At 37.1% G+C, this 17,934-nt stretch overlaps 1 protein-coding gene across 2 annotated transcripts; it reads right to left on the bottom strand.

Moving 5' to 3' along the window:
* Positions 1 to 7,659: 7,659 nt before the first annotated feature.
* Positions 7,660 to 16,280, bottom strand: LOC104908064 (WEB family protein At1g75720). Of its 2 annotated transcripts, none has more exons than XM_048647395.2 (4): positions 16,086 to 16,280; positions 15,756 to 15,966; positions 8,816 to 9,137; positions 7,660 to 8,107 (listed from the first exon to the last, which is right to left on the bottom strand). In XM_048647395.2, the coding sequence occupies exons 2-4, from the start codon at positions 15,903 to 15,905 to the stop codon at positions 7,896 to 7,898; spliced, it is 684 nt and encodes a 227-aa protein (XP_048503352.1). In that variant the 5' UTR covers positions 15,906 to 15,966; positions 16,086 to 16,280; the 3' UTR covers positions 7,660 to 7,895. The 2 variants fall into 2 exon arrangements, with proteins under 2 accessions (XP_048503352.1, XP_010695423.1); XM_010697121.4 differs by having other exon boundaries at positions 15,756 to 15,997; positions 16,086 to 16,279.
* Between the last annotated feature and the right edge of the window lie 1,654 nt (positions 16,281 to 17,934).

The raw sequence follows: 17,934 nt of genomic DNA, 5'->3' as shown, positions 1-17,934 counted from the left end.
AGCGAGGATGAGGCCCTCGAGCGACTGAAAGGTGTTTTGGCTGATTCCTGCCCCTTGGTCGAGTAAAACGACGTCTGGTCTCGATACCAGGAAGTTTGCGAGGCCGAAGCTGCTGAAATCCGGGCTCAGATGGATCTTGAGGAGGTCGAGGAAGGCGATAGCAAAGATGATGGGACTGAGACATCCCAAGTTGTTGAAGCCTATGGTGAGTGACCTTCTTCCTAGCTCTTAGGCTTACTTTTTCTTTCTTTTTCCAATGTACTGCCGATCTTAGTCGGTCTCACTTTTGTAATTGAACTTCTTATCAATGAATACATCTTTTTGTCAATTGCAATATTGTTCTTTTTGAATAATCCGGTTAACTTTCCTACTGATTTTTTTCAATTCGACTAACTTTCCAACTAACTTTGCAATTGACTTTTCGTTTATTGGCCAGACTGGTTAAGTCTTAGTGAATTTTGTTAAGTCTTGACTGGTTAAGTCTTTTTTTATCCATTTTATTGCAATGCCGAGCATAAAATATAACTGGTTAAGTCTCTTGACTGGTTAAGTCTTTCATGAATGGTTAAGTCTCAAAATATAAAGCTCTATTGAATAGTTGCAAAAGTTATTCGGACTGGTTAAGTTCCATTCATTACAGATAATGCTGAATGGACTAGTTAAGTTCGATTCATTATAAAAAAAATGTTGAATGGACTGGTTAAGTCCGATTTATTACAGAAAAGGTTAAATGGATTGGTTAAGTCCGATTCATCACAAAAAAAGCCGAATGGACTGGTTAAGTCCGATTCATCACAAAAACAACCGAATAGCTACATTTTTCTTGTTAGTGAGCTTGCCCATGCCCCTAGTTTTGGGTAGCAACTCTAAGTTGATGGGCTTTTCTTCTTCTTTTTTCTCAAACTCATAGAAGGTCCTCCGAGGGGAGGGTATTCTGACTTCCACCGGAAGCACGACATCGCTTCCGTATACTAGGCCGAATGGGGACTACCTTGTAGCCTCTTTCGTGATAGTTCGAGCCGACCAAAGTACTCCGGGTAAGTCATCGACCCGGGCTCCTTTTGCAGCTTCTGAGGACTTTTTGATACCTTTGAGGACTATCTTGTTAGTTGACTCGGCTTGTCCATTCATTTGTGGCCTTGACACGACCGAGAACTTGGTTTGTATTCCGAATCGGGCACTACAGTCGCGAGTAGGGACACTGTTGAATTGTCACCCGTTATCTGACACTAAGGCCCTCGGTACTCCAAATCTAGTGATTATATTCCTCCATATGAATGCTTGAACTTACTTATCCGTTATTGGGGCGAGTGATTCGGCTTCTGTCCAGTTGGTGAAGTAGTCGATTGCTACAATTAAGAACTTTCGCTGACCTGATGCCGGGGGAATGGTCCGAGTAGGTCCATCCCCCATTTATCGAATGGGAGAATCGCCTGAATGTTAGTTAGAGGAGTACGTGGTCCCCTAGGGATTTCTGAGTGGATATGGCATGAAGGACATTTTTTGACCAGCTCTTGGGCATCCGATATGAGTGTGGACCAATAGTAGCCGTCCCTGAGGGCCTTTCCAGCTATGGTCCTTCCCCCTTGGTGACTCCCGCAAGCTCCTTGGTGAATTTCTTAAAGGATGTAGTCCCCCTCTTTGGGGGTCACACATTTGAGGAGGGGATGAGTGAAAGCTTTTTGTAGAGGTGGTCCTCGTGCCACAAGAAGCAACCTAACTTTTGCTTGATTTGCTCAGTCTCCTTATGGTCTTCAGATAACATCCCATTCCTCAAGTATTCAACTACCTCTTTCATCCAAGTGGACGTTCGATTCAACACCAGCTGTTCCTTAGCGTTTATGCTTGGCTGACGCAGTACCTCTGATATGATGGTCGGGGGAGATGACCCTTCTGCTGAGCTGGCCATCTGAGCTAAGGTATCGGCTTATTGATTTTCCGATCGGGGTAAATGATTGATGCTAAAGTTGGATTGTTTTTGGATGATTTCTTGAGTTTTGGCCAAGTACAACCTCAAGTTGTCTTCCTTGGCTTCGTATTCGCCTAAGACCTACTTCACTATGAGCGTTGATTGATGTAGCCCCGGCCAGGATGCAAAGCTGAAGTCCGAGGAAGAGAGCTTAGTAGTCGGCTTCGTCATTGGACCCCAAGAACTCGAACTTAATGATACACTACATCTTTTCTCCGACCGAAGGCTTGATTACTAGACCGGCTCCACAACTTGCTTTAGTGGAGGAGCCATCCACTTGTAGTTCCCATCCTTCCTGTTCACCGAGCGGGGAAGGAGTCTGGTGGTGCATTCGGTGATGAAATTCGTCAACGGCTGGCTTTTATTGCTCTCCTTGGCTCGTATTCTAGACAAAAATCAGCGAGTTGGTCGACCCAATCAGTCATTTGACTGGAGTGGTTTCTGCTTCTATTACCTTCCTGAGCGACTGTCCAGTAAGGACTTTGATCTGGTGAGCCTGGAAGTATGGTTTGAGTTTATGACTAGACATTACGAGGGAAAAGACTATCTTTTTAACTTTGTTGTACTTAGCCTTTACTCCTCAGAAGGCATGAGTGATGAAGTAGATAGATTAACAAAGCTTCCCCCGGCAAGGGGGATATAAGTTTTGGGAGGGTTGATAGGTGTTTTTTGAGGGAGGTGAAGCCATGTTCAGCTTCTTCGTCCGAAGTGAACTCTTTTCTTTTCAAAGCTTTCAAGAATAATAAGCTCTAATCCACCGACCTGGAGGGGAAACGTCCTAGGGCAGCTAGACAGCCGGTTAAGCGCTACACTTCCTTTACGTTCCGAGGGGATTTCATTCGAATCACCGCTTTGATTTTATCGGGTTTAACCTCAGTTCCTCTCTCATCCACCAAGAATCCGAGACACTTTCCTCCCTTGACTCCGAAGACGCACTTTTTCGGGTTCAACATCATGCGGAACTGCCTCAATGTGCCCAGGGTTTTTCTTAAGTCTAATGGATGATCCTCATGGGCCTTAATCTTGACTATCATATTATTGACATATTTTTCAATATTTCAACCCAACTAGTCGCTGAATATTTTGTTGACCAATTGCTAATATGTAGCCCCAACGTTCTTTAAACCGAATAACATTATTTTATAACAATATACCTCTTGATTGGTGACGAAGGCGGTATGAATTCGATGACCTCATAGGCAAACACATCTTTGTACTTGATGAGTACTTGGATGGTTTCTTCTCTTGTCATTATACTTAAACTTTTTGAGACATTCTAGCGTGATGATGATGTCGGTTGATGACTCTCTGTCCACCAACAATCTTTTGACCCTTGTGTTGGCCACCTTGAGCTCGATGACCAGGGGGTCATCGTGGGGCATATGCAATGTCCGACTAGATGCCCCAAAGGTCATTACGGGGTAGTCGGGTCGAAATTGTTGGACGTCAAGCACTTGGTGCTTAAGACTATGTAGGTAGGCTTTGCGAGTTTGGCCGGTTAGGCCTCCTAAGGCAAAGCCACCTGCTATGACACCGATGAAGCCTTCGGTGTCCCCACTATTCGACTTACCCACTTTATGCTTGCCTTTCTACTCACTTAAGTGCTTGAGGTAGCGGTTCAGCTTGCCTTGGTCCGCTACATTGTCCAAGGACTTTTTGAGCTCCCTGTAGTCTTTGGTGGTGTGCCCACATTCTTTGTGGTACTCACACCACTAGCTCTTGCCTCTCCGAGCGAAGGATGTTCTAATGGGAGGTGGACGGGGGAGCATGGATTTGTCTTTGATATCCAAATAAATATCCCTTCTGTTCTTGCTGAGCCGGGGGTCGTGGCCATGGTCGCTGAATCTGTCTTACCGACAAATTGTCTTTTGTTGCTTTGGTTGATCCTTGTGGTTTCCTTCTTCTTTTCTCTTGTTGCTTACATCATCCGAGTGACGATATATGTTTGTCGCGTGGATGAATCTTTGAGCTTTCATCATTGCCTCTAAGAAGGTTTTTACTTGTTGAGGCATATCCAGTTGAGAAAGTGTCAGGCGTCCGGAGGCTTGTGCCCGGCATCTCCTGTAGGTGATTTGGAGATGTGAGTTTCTTCTCCATGGCGAGCCGACCTCCTTTTGGGTGTGTGGCGCTCGTCTCTGTCTCGTCCCGATCTTTCCCTGTCATGTTGACTGTCCTCCTGGTCCTCGGATCTTTACCAGTTAGGATGACCGCGGGCCGAGCGTGGGTTGTGCTCTTTCCTCTAAGAACGCACTAGGACGTGGTCCCTTGGCTCGGGGGGGCGGGGAGCGACATGGAGATTAGGCTGAGCCTATCCTTGCTGAATGGCAGTCAGCATGTCCACAATGCTTCACTGCAAAGTTTGCTAAAGCTGAGTCGCTATGAGGGTGATGTATGTTGCGAATAGGGGTTGAGGATCGACATGTTGTATCTGTTGGGACGAGGAAAGATGATCTCGTGGGAAGGTTCCTGGTTAGGGTACATGATTTGGACAGTTGGAGACCATCAGGGAGGTGAGGGTGCCCGTTTGGATCTCCTATAGTGGGAAGATGAGGGTGCACGCTCAGATCTCTGGCATGTGCTGAAGACTATTTGTTATTGGTGCTCTTGGCTAGGCCATTGCTGAGTAACAATGAGATGAGTTTTTGCAGAGCAGCAATAGGGTGAATCTTGCTGAGTGGTGGCAAAGTAACTTCTTATACACAGACGGTGCCAAATTGTTTCTATCTAGAAATTAAGGATGATAATGTATGCTGAGTAGGAGTGTGCCCCAAGAGCGTTGACCTGAGCTATTGTTCGTAAATCGGAATCCTACAAAATAAAGTTGGCGAAGTAAGTTCTTATACTCTCCCCACAGACGGTGCCAAACAGTTTATGTCTAGAAATTAAGGATGATAATGTATGTTGAGTAGGAGTGTGCCCCAAGAGCGTTGACCTAAGCTATTGTTCGTAAATCAGAATCCTACAAAATAAAGTTAGACTACCCCGGGGGTTGTTCCGGGATCGCCCCTCGGACGCTCAAGTCAGTTGATGGTCGAGGTAGAGAGAGAAAGTCTAGAGAAAGATGCTCTAGTTTGTTAGGTGAGAATTTAATACTTGTTCATTTATGAAGCAACTGGTATTTATAGTGTTTGAAAATCTCCAGCTGGGGAGCATTGGTGAGTGGGATTTTATGAGGTTAATGGCTAAATTGCCTTTTCAGGCCATTAACCATTTTAGCCCTCTGGTGGATCTTTAGCCTTTTAATTACTTCAATCTTGATGGTGGGACCCACCGCTGCCATATGTGCAGGAATCTTAGGAGTCCCTTTATGCCTTAATTAGGCTGCTAATCAATTGAGCCCAAACATGAGGTACATTAGATGGATGTTCGCTTTCCTCCATGATGACCTTGCCAAGGAAGAACATATGCACGTGCCTCCGCAATTCGCTTCTGCTATAACTGACTTGATTGGTTGCTTGCAGAAATCTTTGTATAGATTGCGCTAGGCACTCTCGTTGTTTGTTTGCTAAACTTGCTTCTGCCCTTTATCATCATGGCTTTCAATAATCCTATTTCGATTATTCTTAATTTGCTCTCCAGATAGGTACAACTCTATGTGTTGATTTACTTATCGAAAGAAATGATACTATTGCATTCTCGATATTTAAGCAATACTTGAGTGGTTCTTTTCATATGAAAGATTTGGAAGTGCTGAAATATATTCTTGGGTCGGAGGTAGCTTATAGCTTAGAGGGTATATTGATACATCAGAGTAAATATGTTGTTGATATTATTAAAGAATGTAGTTTACTTGGGTCAAAGCTGTCTGCATAGGAATAGAACCATCAGCCAGCTCTTGATGATGATCCTTTATCTGAAGATGGTAAATGTTGTAGGTACCTCATTAGGCATCTCATTTACCTCTTAGTTACCAAACCTTACCTTGCATATCATGATGTTCAGTTCTCTCACAGTTTATGCAGCATATTAGGGTTGCTCATTGGGAAGTTGTTTTGTGTGTGGTGCGCTTTCTTAAATGTAATTCCGGGAAAAGAATTTTAAATTTGCTTCGTTCCGGTAGCTCTCTTCTCTTGTCTGGTTGGTGTTGTTCGCATTGGGAAAGTTTCCATCTTTGTCGTCGTTCTTTGACGGGATGGTTTGTTCAATATAATTGGGGTACTCTCCTTTTGGAAAACCAAGAAACAACTCATAGTGTCTCGATCTTCTCTTGTGGCCGAATATTGATTCATGGCTGCTACTACATGTGAATTAAAATTGTTAAAGGCCCTGCTACAAGACTTAGGCGTGCACCTGTAGGATTCTATAAGTACTATAAGCAGAATTTCATGAATCTAATTCATAAGCACTTAAAATAGGATCACATGCATATACAATCAAGGATCACATATAAGTTTAGAATTAACCTTTGTAGTGTGAATTCCACAAAGCTTGTATAACCCGAATTGAGAACCCCAATTGTGATTCCTCTACTTGGTCCACCAACCCGGATTAACACTCCACCAATGCTAGTTGGAATGAAGAAATTCTTCTTCTACTTTAATGGAGTTTTAGACTTTTGAAAGAATATGAGAGAGAAGAAAATAAGAGATATCTGATATATTTCTTGCATCAGTAAGGTTCATTGGTCGCTTATGGTAATTGCAAAATACAGAGTTATCCTTCTCTTTTCAACTGAGTTGATTCAATTAACTGTAACGAACTACTCGCTTTTAACCTTTTAAGGAAGTCCTTTTATTACTAGCTTCTTTAGAAGAAAATAAGAGATATCTGATATATTTCTTTTACTCCCTAACCCAATATATAAATATATTTTAGGTTAAAATAATTCATTTCTCTCCTCCTCTTGTGACCCAGTTGGAAGTTATGGAGAAAAGCAAGCGCTAATCTCGAATCAAGAACAAACAGATTTACAAGCAATAAATCTGTAAAACTTTGGAATCCACCAGAAAAGAGTATAAACTCTGTGATATTATTAAAAATCAAAAACTGCCTCCAAACATTGACCTAATAATGTTTAAATACGTAAAACAAAACCCTAATACGTAATTAAGGAAATAATAAAATTCGAAAATAATTAAAATGCCTATTTTGGGCCTTAAACGAACTCGGATGGCTTAAAGAGCCTATACATCACAGCATAGTGGTGAGTTTGACTCGTTGGGCCGTTCCGCTTCCGAAAAGGTATCACAATAAGCAATCGGACTCCGTCGGCCCAATTAGCGCAAATCATTTCAGGCTTTTCGTCGCGCTTCCTAATCGGACTTATCTACCAACCATCCTACGTCATCTTGGCCGGTCACCCCTTGGGCCTTACAGGCTCTAGGTTTCTTTTGTTCATCCAAGTATAATGTGTGACCTAATAGGATCCATTATATTGGGTTTCATGTATATAATTTCCTAACCTAAAGTTCTATAGCATTCTCTAGCAAGACGTATAGACGACCGAATAGAACGAATTTATTATCTTCATAATACGATCCATAATATAATTAGTGATTGCATTTAGGTCGAGGACATACATAAATCCTTCAGCACCATCCTTTAGGCATGCACTCCTATTGCAATAGTCAACCGACTTTGTATATTGCTCAAAACCTTGTTTTTCATGAGCGGACTAAACACATAAAGGTCTATTGATTGTTCTAACATATTCCCACAAGAAGGGAGAGAGAGAGAGAAAAAACATCATATAAGTATGAAGTATGAACATATTATTATTCGTCTCTTACATGGTTAATGTAACTCGGAACTTTCTCGCAGTACCATAAACTAATAACAATTAAACTCAAAAAGAAAGAAAAAGTAAAAGGAAAAATGGAGTAAAGTGAAATACAGAATAAGATAGAGATACAAAGAGGTCAAAACAGAATATTAGCATGGATAAAGAAAGATGCTTATTGCTTTGGGCGATCTTGCAGATATTGAATTACGGAGTCTTGGCAGAGGCAACTTCAGAGTTCTTCTTCTTCCTGTTAAATATGCTTCCAATTAAAGGTATTAATGGTTGCCTTTTCTTCTTTTTAAGAGAAGCATGTCTCTCCAAAAAGGGCCCACTCTTACGATCAGGTGCTACAACTTCAGAGAATGGTGCTTTCGCAAAACTCACATATCTCCTGTTCTCAAACTCAACCATCCCACCTGAAAAAATATATTTTTGATTAAGAGAAACATAAATTCTTGAGTTGAAAGCGTTTTGACAATCTATAATAAATATTAAAGAAAAACGAAACACATTCTTATAGACAATTTTATTTTTAGGTATACAATGTAGGATTATGCTAATATTAGGATTATATTCCTTACGTACTACCCTTTTTTTTTAATTGTTCAAGCTTGATTTGACACATGGATAACACTTATAATAAAAAGTCTCACATATCATGTAAGAACTAATTTAACAAATATGACAAGTAAAAGTGGAACAATGTAACTAAAAATCATACCGGTATGTTTGGTAGTTTGGTCATAAATGGTGCTAATGGGAATGAACTTGTGTGTAAATTTGTGAAAAATATCATTGTCTACTTCTATGGTAATGCTAATTTATCCTAAAGTGTCCATTTTCCTTCTTGAATTTTCACTCCCATCCAATACCACCTTGTAGGTGATAATGAGTGGTAATGAAAATTGTTTCCCCTTGAAGACAAAAAACACAAGTTTAGAGGTGAGATTTTTTGTCCATAAAGAAAAAATACCATCCCGTGGAGATTTTAAGAGTGTTTCTCTAATAAAATTACACTTAAAATTCATTCTTATTACCGCAATTTATTAACGACTACCAAACAGGTCATAAAAAATTATATTTTTCAAGCGAATATTGGAGTCATGTAAGAGCACGCTAATTACCTAGATTACCGTTGTTGAGCCTTTCACTCTCTCTTATCCGTTGTAAGCTTGTGGTGGTTATTGGTGGATTATCTTCAACAAATTTAAGGTCTTCCATTTCAAACTCCATCATTTGCTTCTCAGATTCTCTCTCCAATTTGAGCTCTTGAAGTTCTCTCTTCGTCTTCTCTAGCTCCTCCTCGAGCGAAGATAAGCAAGTGGCCATCACAATAGTCTCTTCTTTAGCTTTTTGAAGGCTTTCTTTTGTTTCTTCAAGCTCATTTGTCATGATGCTTATCTCTAAATTTCCTTCTTCTTTTTGGTTACTTGCATTCTTATCCATCTGCATGCATGCATGCATACGTTATTTTACAATATGATCGTATGGTTAACATGTTAAAGTTTGTTAAGAAGTGCTTTCACCAGATTTTAGAGATAAGTATCATAGAAAAGGAAACATAAAGTATTAATTTATTGTGGTATATTATGTTGGATTTAATGTTGTGGATAAGAAAAGTAAAGTAAAAAGGTAAAGATCATACTTTAATAAATAATTTGTAGGATCATATCAAAGACAGAATAAAAGGAACGAAGTTGGTATAAATTAATAAAGAACAACCAAAAAATAAAAATAGACAAACTAATAAATAAAAAAAGAGGGAACAATTAAATAAAGTTTTAGAAGATTAATTATTAGCGTTCATATGATATCTATGAAAGAACTTCATACTCGCTCTCTTTGTTGCACAAATACCTTCTCTCTATTTTGATTTAGTTCATTTTTATGTATTATTCCTTATCTTGCTTTAATCAAATTTTGGTAAACAATGATCCCTTGTATACACTATGCCGTCTCTTATAACTTATTAAGTAAAGAAATTCGTAAATATCATAAAATAACACGAGTTATCATTATTCTCTTTTTTTCCCTATAAAAAAATTATTTTATCAACTAAGTAATATCTTTATGCATTGTGAAACGATCAACTCGAGCAAAAGTTTAAGCTGGTGGTTAGACTCTCAAAAATAGTTTTTACACTCTATCGAAATACTTCCGGGAAACATATATCTTAGATTCTTGCTTTCATGGAGCTTCATACAAATCCTTTGATAAAGTGTATCTTCTTTAAGGAGCTTATGGATCATGGTAGAAGGATATGATGCCGGAGGTTTCTTCCAAAGGAGAAAAGTGTTGGATTCCTTATTAAAACTCAGACGATTAACTAAAGGTAAGCTAAAACACTTGAAAACAGTACAAAAAGTCGCACACAGAAGTACAATAATGTGATATTTATTTAGCTACTTTATTCTATAGCAGACAAAGCCTAATGTTAGAACTAGTCGCAATCAGTTAGCACATGTACGGAATTCCTGGGGACTCAAGTATCAATTTCAGTTTGGACTAGCAGGGATTAGGGAACATTCCTTATTCTCTTGAACTCCGCAATGTTCTGGAAAGTTTGGTTGTTCTTTGTATGATGTTTAAGATTAACTCGTTAAAATTACTATGTAATGTGTAGAATTAATTTTGTATGAAGTAGTATTTCTGAAGTTCATTGAGCATCAATTATGTGTGGAACTTGTTTTAGAGGTCGTAATTGATCGTTATGACATTAAACAAAGATACTTAAAACTCATAACAATAGTTACTTGTACAAACTACAAAGAACAGATGATAATACTTGAAAATTATTTGGGCAACTCAAGGTAAAATAATAGTTCATTGAAAATTAAGTAGTTTTAGTTTAAATAATCTTACTAAGAGGTATACAAATGAAAGAAATTTACAAATGTTCCAAATCAAATGAATTCTTCGAAAAACATTGTTATATATATTAATCTAGTGTCAATAAAATTTTTATATCGAATAGAGTTAAATTATCATATAATGCACTTAATAAAGAAGAAAAAATGATAAAAAGATCATACGTTAAAATCCTACATGTCTCACTTTGACCATAACTTCTGACTACTATATAAAAATGTGTTTGCTCTTTTTAATGCCTAAATTAGTATATAATGCACTCATTTTTCGCTACATGAAAAACTTACCAAACAATCAATTTTGAAGACTTTTATGCTCTAAATATGTAAAAATAGGGAACATAAAAATCATAGTGTGTACGTTTTTAGAAAATAAATTATTTTTCATTATTATTGACTTTGACACAACTTGAATATACTATAGTTAATGAAATTTTTAGCTTTATTATTGATAAATAAAATTAAGCATTACTCTCTCCATTTCCTAAAGAACTTCCTTGTTACTGTTCCTACAGATACCAAGGAGGATCCATTTGTGTGTGGTGTGGATGGTAAAGTAGGAGAAAGAAAGGGGTTAAGATAATATAAACAAAAACAAATAAAAAGGGGTTAAAGTAGGAGAGAGAAAGGAAGTAAAATTGAATTACTAATGTAATGGTGGACCACATGATAAGGACATGAGAGGGTGAAAAAGGGAAAAAATTCCAAATAAGAAATAAAGTAAAAGGGGAAAGACATTTGGAAACGCACTTAAATAGAAAGAGGGAAGATCGTTAGGAAACGGATGGAGTATTGATTAACAATTGAAATGAATATAATAAAAATACTAGAATAATTATTTTAATAAATAAATTATTCATTAATTTAAAATTAAAATAAATTTTGAGTTTCAGATAAAATAATTATGAGATTATAGAAAGTACAACTTAGACCAACGTAATAATATCTTTTGTTATCTATTAGTAAAATTATGAAAAGTATATTCTAGAGTTTTTTTATCATAAACAATCTTTTAAAAGTGTTATTTTGTGAAAAACAACCTTATAAATTTTATTTTTTTAGAAACAACCTTTAAACTCTATTTTCTTGTAAGATGAGACCCCTCAACTATTTCCTGGCATTGACTTGATTTTTCCGATATTGACTTGATTTTTCCGGCGAAGACTTTTTTTTTACCCCCTTCACTCTCTTTTCCCCTCCAATTTCTTCCTCCCAACCCCACCCCAACCTCCAGCCTCACCCCCCATTCTCCATCCTCCACCCTCACCCTCTCGCCTTCTCCTTCGCACAAGAAGCCACCGCATGAACACCTGGCCAAAAGCTGAGGGCAGAGCCATCCTAGCCGTTGCCTTTCCTAGCTTCATCCCTCATTCTCTCACACAATATGTCTCTTCCTCTCTAATCACAGCCCCACCCCAACCTCTAGCCTCATCCCTCATTTTCTTGCCTCGTTCAACACTCACAGCACCAACAAAAAGCCTACGTGGTTGAATATTGTGCACCTTATTAGAACTTTCTAAGGCGTGGTTGTACTCCGTGACAAATTTAGTAACAACCCACTTGTTACCCTTCAACTCAATCTTCAACTTGGCTTCACATATGTCAGAACACTTTCTTTTCCACCCGTCTTTCATACATACAAGCTGTCTAAAACGGCCAACACTATCGGTGTTCATGGTGGCATTCAACGAGGGTGGAGGAGAGAGAATAATGGGTGAGGCTGGAGGTTGGGGTGGGGCTGGGAGGAGAGAGGGAATGGGGGTGGAAAATGGGGGTGAGGCTGGAGGTTAGGGTGAGGTTGGGAGGAAGAAATTGGAGGGAAATGGGGTAAAAAAAGTCTTCGTCGAAAAAATCAAATCAATGTCGGAAAAATTAAGTTGATGCAGAAAATGGTTAAGGGTCTAATCTGATAAGACAATAGAGTTTAAAGGTTGTTTCTCACAAAATGACACTTTTAAAAGGTTGTTTCTAAAAAAAAAACTCTATATTCTAATAATATTCATTGAGCCAAATTCACGCAAATCTTATATAATAGCAATCTTGGTTGAAAATTTTTGGTCAAATTTAATAAATGAACATAATGCAATATTCAAATCACCGGCGTATTTTGAAACTGATGAAGTATTAAATGAAAATAATTTTTTTTTTGGTAATTTTAAGTCGATGTCATTAATTTCCAAAGAAATTTTGGACCATATATATTGATCTAGTTAAATCAAGTTGATCTTCGATCAATTTTAAACACATCGAATTTCATATTAACTTCAAGTTGTCAAATTTGGATCCACATTTGATGTAAGGTTGGAACATTCATATGAAGCCATTTAAGTCAAGTCATTTTTTTCATGTCAATTTGTACTACGTTTTTGGTTAATGGCTACATTACCTATTATAGTCGTAAAGACCACTAATAAATTTAATAGAAGTGAAAACGAACTCAGACAACCCAATAAGGAGGAGCAGTGTTCAGTCTAGATACAAGCCTAAAGGAGGTTCCATACTAAAACCAATCGGCAATAGTAGGAGTAAATCCTCGAGCTTATATTATTGTACTTTCTATCCTCTTTCTCCAATATGAGACAACTCACATATGCACAACATATATGGGGTTCAACACTCCCACTCACCTGTGAGTGTCCTTAGAAGTAGAGCATTCTGGTAAGATACACATTAATAATCATCATTGGAAATGAACGTCCAATAGAGGCCCTTATCTAGTTGCTTGACAAATACCCAGTAGGAAAGGCCCAACAATCTAGGCTCTGGTACCATGATAAATTTGATAGAAGTGAAAATGGGACTGGCAACCCAATAAGCTAAGGAGGAGGAGAGATCATTCCACATAAAAGCCCGAAGGAGGTTCCATACTAAAACCAATTAGCAATAATAAGAGTAGCTCCTTTAGCTTATATTATGATAACATAATAATTTTGGGTCTGGACCGCACCTAAAATAAGGAGAAAAAGTCCACGTTACAAGGCAAAGGAAGTTCCACCTTATAAACATATGGTAATAAGAGGAGTAGCCCTTATTAGTCTTATGGCCCAAAGGATATTCCACACTAAAATCAATTGGCAATAGTATGAGTAGCTCCTCTAGCTTATATTGTGATATTTTCTCTCCTCTTTCTCCAATATGGGACAACTCACATGTGCACAACATATATTCAACACTCCCCCTCACATGTGAGTGTCCTTAGAATTAGAGCATACTGGTAAGGTACACATTGATAATCCTCATTGGGAATGATCGTCCAATAGAGGCCCTTCATTAGTAGAATAACTGTTATTTGCTGCGGTTTTACCTATACGTAGCAATATTACACGCAAAAAGAAAAAGAAAAATAGAAAATAACAATATTGTTGCGGTTCCCACCCAAAACTGCAGCAATATTGTTCAACGGATACATTTTGGGAAAATGTGGGGCGGGAAACCGCAGCAATATAATAAAAAATATTTTAAAAATATATTGCTGCGGTTTCCCGCCCAAAACCGCGGCAATATTGTCTACTCTAAAAAAAAGGACGCGACGGGTTTCCTTAAGCAAACATACCTAAAAAAAATCGATATTCTCTCTCACACTCTGACGATTTGGTTACCGGCGACGTTTGGTTCCGGCTTCTGGGTGGGCGAGTCTCTCTCTCTCCTCACACTCTCTCACAAACCGCAGCTTATTCAGTTGCTTTGACAAATGCCAGTATGAAAAGCCCCCTTATTCAGTTGCTTTGACAAATGCCATTATGAAAGGCCCAACAACTTGGGCTCTGATACCATAATAAATTTAATATAAGTGAAAATGGGCCTAGAAAACCCAATAGGGAGGAGAAGAGTTCGATCCACATACAAGCCCTAACGAAGTTCTATACTAACACCTATTGACAATAGTAGGAGTAGCTCCTCTAACTTATATTATGATATTTTCTTTCCTATTTCTCCAATGTGGGACAACTCACATATGCACAACATATATATGGTGCAACACAACCACCTTTGATGAGTGGTATCAATGATTATGCATGAAATAATAATATATAATATATCATTAAACAAAAGTTTTCATATCAATTAAAAGTTTTCGTAAAACAAGATTCAAAAATGGAAAGCTCTAATAAAGTGTTCTATTCAGAACAGTTAGGAAATAGGAAGAGAGAGAACCAAATCCAATGAAGATTTCAGAATCAGTGAACACAAAGCAAGTTATTTTCGTAAAACATATTTCTAAATGGTTAAAGTGACTCAAGGTAAAAGGTGATGTATCTATCCCTCAAAGCTTTTTCTAGCCTATTTGTAGTTTTCTCTATTATATAGACATGGAAAACTGTCTACCCTCATTATCAACAACGGCAACTAATCAACATAATTTAGTACATCAATTATTATCAATGTTTGAAAGTGAAAATATGATTTGTAAATAAAAGAAACGAAGCACAAAGCAAAGAGAAAGAGGGTATGATGTATAGTGTCTTTATCTTTGTTGGAAATCTACATTACATTTTACAATTGCATGTTTTCAATTATCCACAACACCCCTAATGGTTTAGGAGTGTAGTAATGAACAATAATTTTACTTTTATCTATTCATTTATGCATGTTTATGAGATGTTTTCTATTTCCTTAGTAAGATTTGTAGCGTTTAAACCTGATTTAGCTACTTGGGATTTTGCTATAAAGTGGAATAAAAGTAGCTTAAATTGACTACTACCCATTTTATAACAAGAAGTATAAGTTAGTTCAACTCCAAACCCAAAAATGATATTAGAATAATGCATGAAAACATGTCTCTAGCAAAATTTATGGATATTAGAAGACAAATTATGTTAAATTTAGAAACAATACGAAACATGTCCGGGTGATCCGAACAAGGAGAATGAGAGATTTGGTGCATTTTATAAACTTAAAGGAGGTTTCATACTAAAATCAATTGGTAATAGTAGGAGTAGGAGTAGCGCTTCTACCTTATTAAGTGTGACAATCTCTCCTCTCTTTTCCAACATGAGACACTCATAAGTGGGCTTTCAATGAGTTTCAACAAAGATAGGGACGTCCTTGACACAATTGTATATCAACATAAGTACTACATGATGACTTTGGAAAAAATGAAAACAATATAGTTCTCCAATGATCACATGAATTTACTGAAAATAATAGAGCGCAAAAGAATAAACCAATACTTTAGATTAGGCGAAGTAAATCATACCTCCCTGAGTTTTCCCGCATAAACTTCGCCGGCTAAAACTCTCTCACCGAACAACGAAACCGCCTCTTTCACAGATCTAAACGGTGCTCGTGTATCAATCTCCGCTCTCCTATTCAGCACCACCACCCCATCTGCTGGACTGTCGGCCATTCGGAGCACGAAAACGTCTCAAATGGTGTAGTAGTAGTGTCACAATAAGCAAGTGAAGTATCTAAGAAGAGGAGATGATAATATAAGTAGAGCTGTTAAGATGGAAAATATTGATATTATGATAGAGAATTGATGGTGTAAGAAAGAGTGTAGAGACTTATGAGAATAAGAGGTGCTTACAAATATTATCAAAAGCTTCTTTTCTTGGCGTCCACTTCACTGGAATTCTGTTAGTATTATTATTGGAAGGTGTAAGTAGTGAGTAAACTAGTTGGGTAGGGAATGATATTGGTTTGTTTCACAGTACTAACTGTTGTATTTGGAAATTTAATTTTTGTTTGTGGAACCTACTAACTACTAAGATTCGGCTGCACCACACGAAGACCATGACCTTTTACCTATAGACAACTTCATCAAGTTTTATGTGCTTTTATTTTGTATTTTTTGGATGGGAAACTATGGTGATGACGCCAGATTGTGTGATATCATACAAGTATTATTTCATGGCTTTATACGGAGTTTGGATACTTGCCGTCATATTGACATGTACCTCGTGTCCTCTTTTTTTCATTCCTTGGGCAAATGAATAACAAAGACAATATCCGTCACATAAAAAGAATAACAAGGTACAATACTAGGCTCTATTTAAACAAAAATTATTAAAAGAAATTCGATCTAATAGACTAGATATGTAATAATTTTGTGGATCCGATGTGAGAATTTAGATGTACACAAGTTATTAAAAGAGACGGTCTAATTTTATGTTAAAATTAGACTAACTTAAGTTTATCATTTTATTCAAAAAGCCCATCACTTTATTCAAAAAGCCCATTACTTATCTTCTTTCTATTGAGCTTAATATGTTGTCTAATTTTAAATTAAAATTAGATGGTCTCTTATAAGACCAACTCTTAGATGTATCATGTGATTTTTCATATAAGATATCGTATTTTTAAAAATTCGGATATTAAAAATATACTTGTTTCGTTTGTTTACATGTTACACTTTTTATTTTAGAAAGCTTCAAATAAGATGTTATACTTCTTTTTTTGGGTAATAACTTTTTTCTATCTCTCTCTTATTACATGCTCATATACATATATACAAATTAAAATTAATATATAAATTGACAATTATACTATAATAATTATAGAATTTTGTACACCTATTAGTGCTACTTTCATAGAAAATAACCTAATAAAAAATAATATATGTTCAATCTAGAATCAAAATCATCCAACAATAATGTATTCATATGGTAATTTAAAACTAGATCTAATAGTCATATATATGTGCTCCATCTGTTATCATCTCGCAATATGCATCCATTTTCCTAGAGGCCTCGACGTCATGTGTTGCTACTCCAATTCGTCATTTTGATTCTCTTGATCCTGTAATAAAAAATATTAAGATGAAATCTTCAACAACAATATTATAGAGAGATGCTTGTTAATTATGTTTAAGAAGTAGAGGAGCCTACGAATTACCTTATCCTTCTCTTGATCACTAGTGCCTTCATGAAGATGCTTTATAATATTATGAATAGTTGACACATTTTCAAGTGAATGAGACAAATCAGCTAACATCCCTAGTTCAAGTTGTTGCTCGAACGTTTTCATTACTTCTCTAACTGTTCATGATTTGGTCTTTATATGATTACAAAAGCTCGTCTGGAATGACTACACCACCCACATAATCTCCCGTACACTTTATTTCCTTTCATTGAACATTTCTTCAACTTTTCTAATTTATTCATAACTTTATAATATGCATCATCTCCATCAATTTGACTTTCCTTTTGGACTTCCTCCATCTTCTCCTATAATGACAATACAATAAATAATTATACAGTTTGAGTGAAATCAACATATCGTAGTATAAGAAATCAGAAAAGGTTGCACACCTCACATACAATCAATCAACGCGTGTGACAACCATTTTTTTCAAAGGCTAAAATGAGACCTGGGAAAGACTAGAACTACGAGCATATATAAAGCTATAATGTACTTGAAAGTTTTCAATTAAAAGA

The sequence above is a fragment of the Beta vulgaris genome, chromosome 1 (assembly GCF_026745355.1).
Source record: "Beta vulgaris subsp. vulgaris cultivar EL10 chromosome 1, EL10.2, whole genome shotgun sequence".
Lineage (NCBI taxonomy): Eukaryota > Viridiplantae > Streptophyta > Magnoliopsida > Caryophyllales > Amaranthaceae > Beta > Beta vulgaris.
Note: the sequence above shows the minus strand (reverse complement) of the source record. Positions and strands in the feature narration are given on the sequence as shown.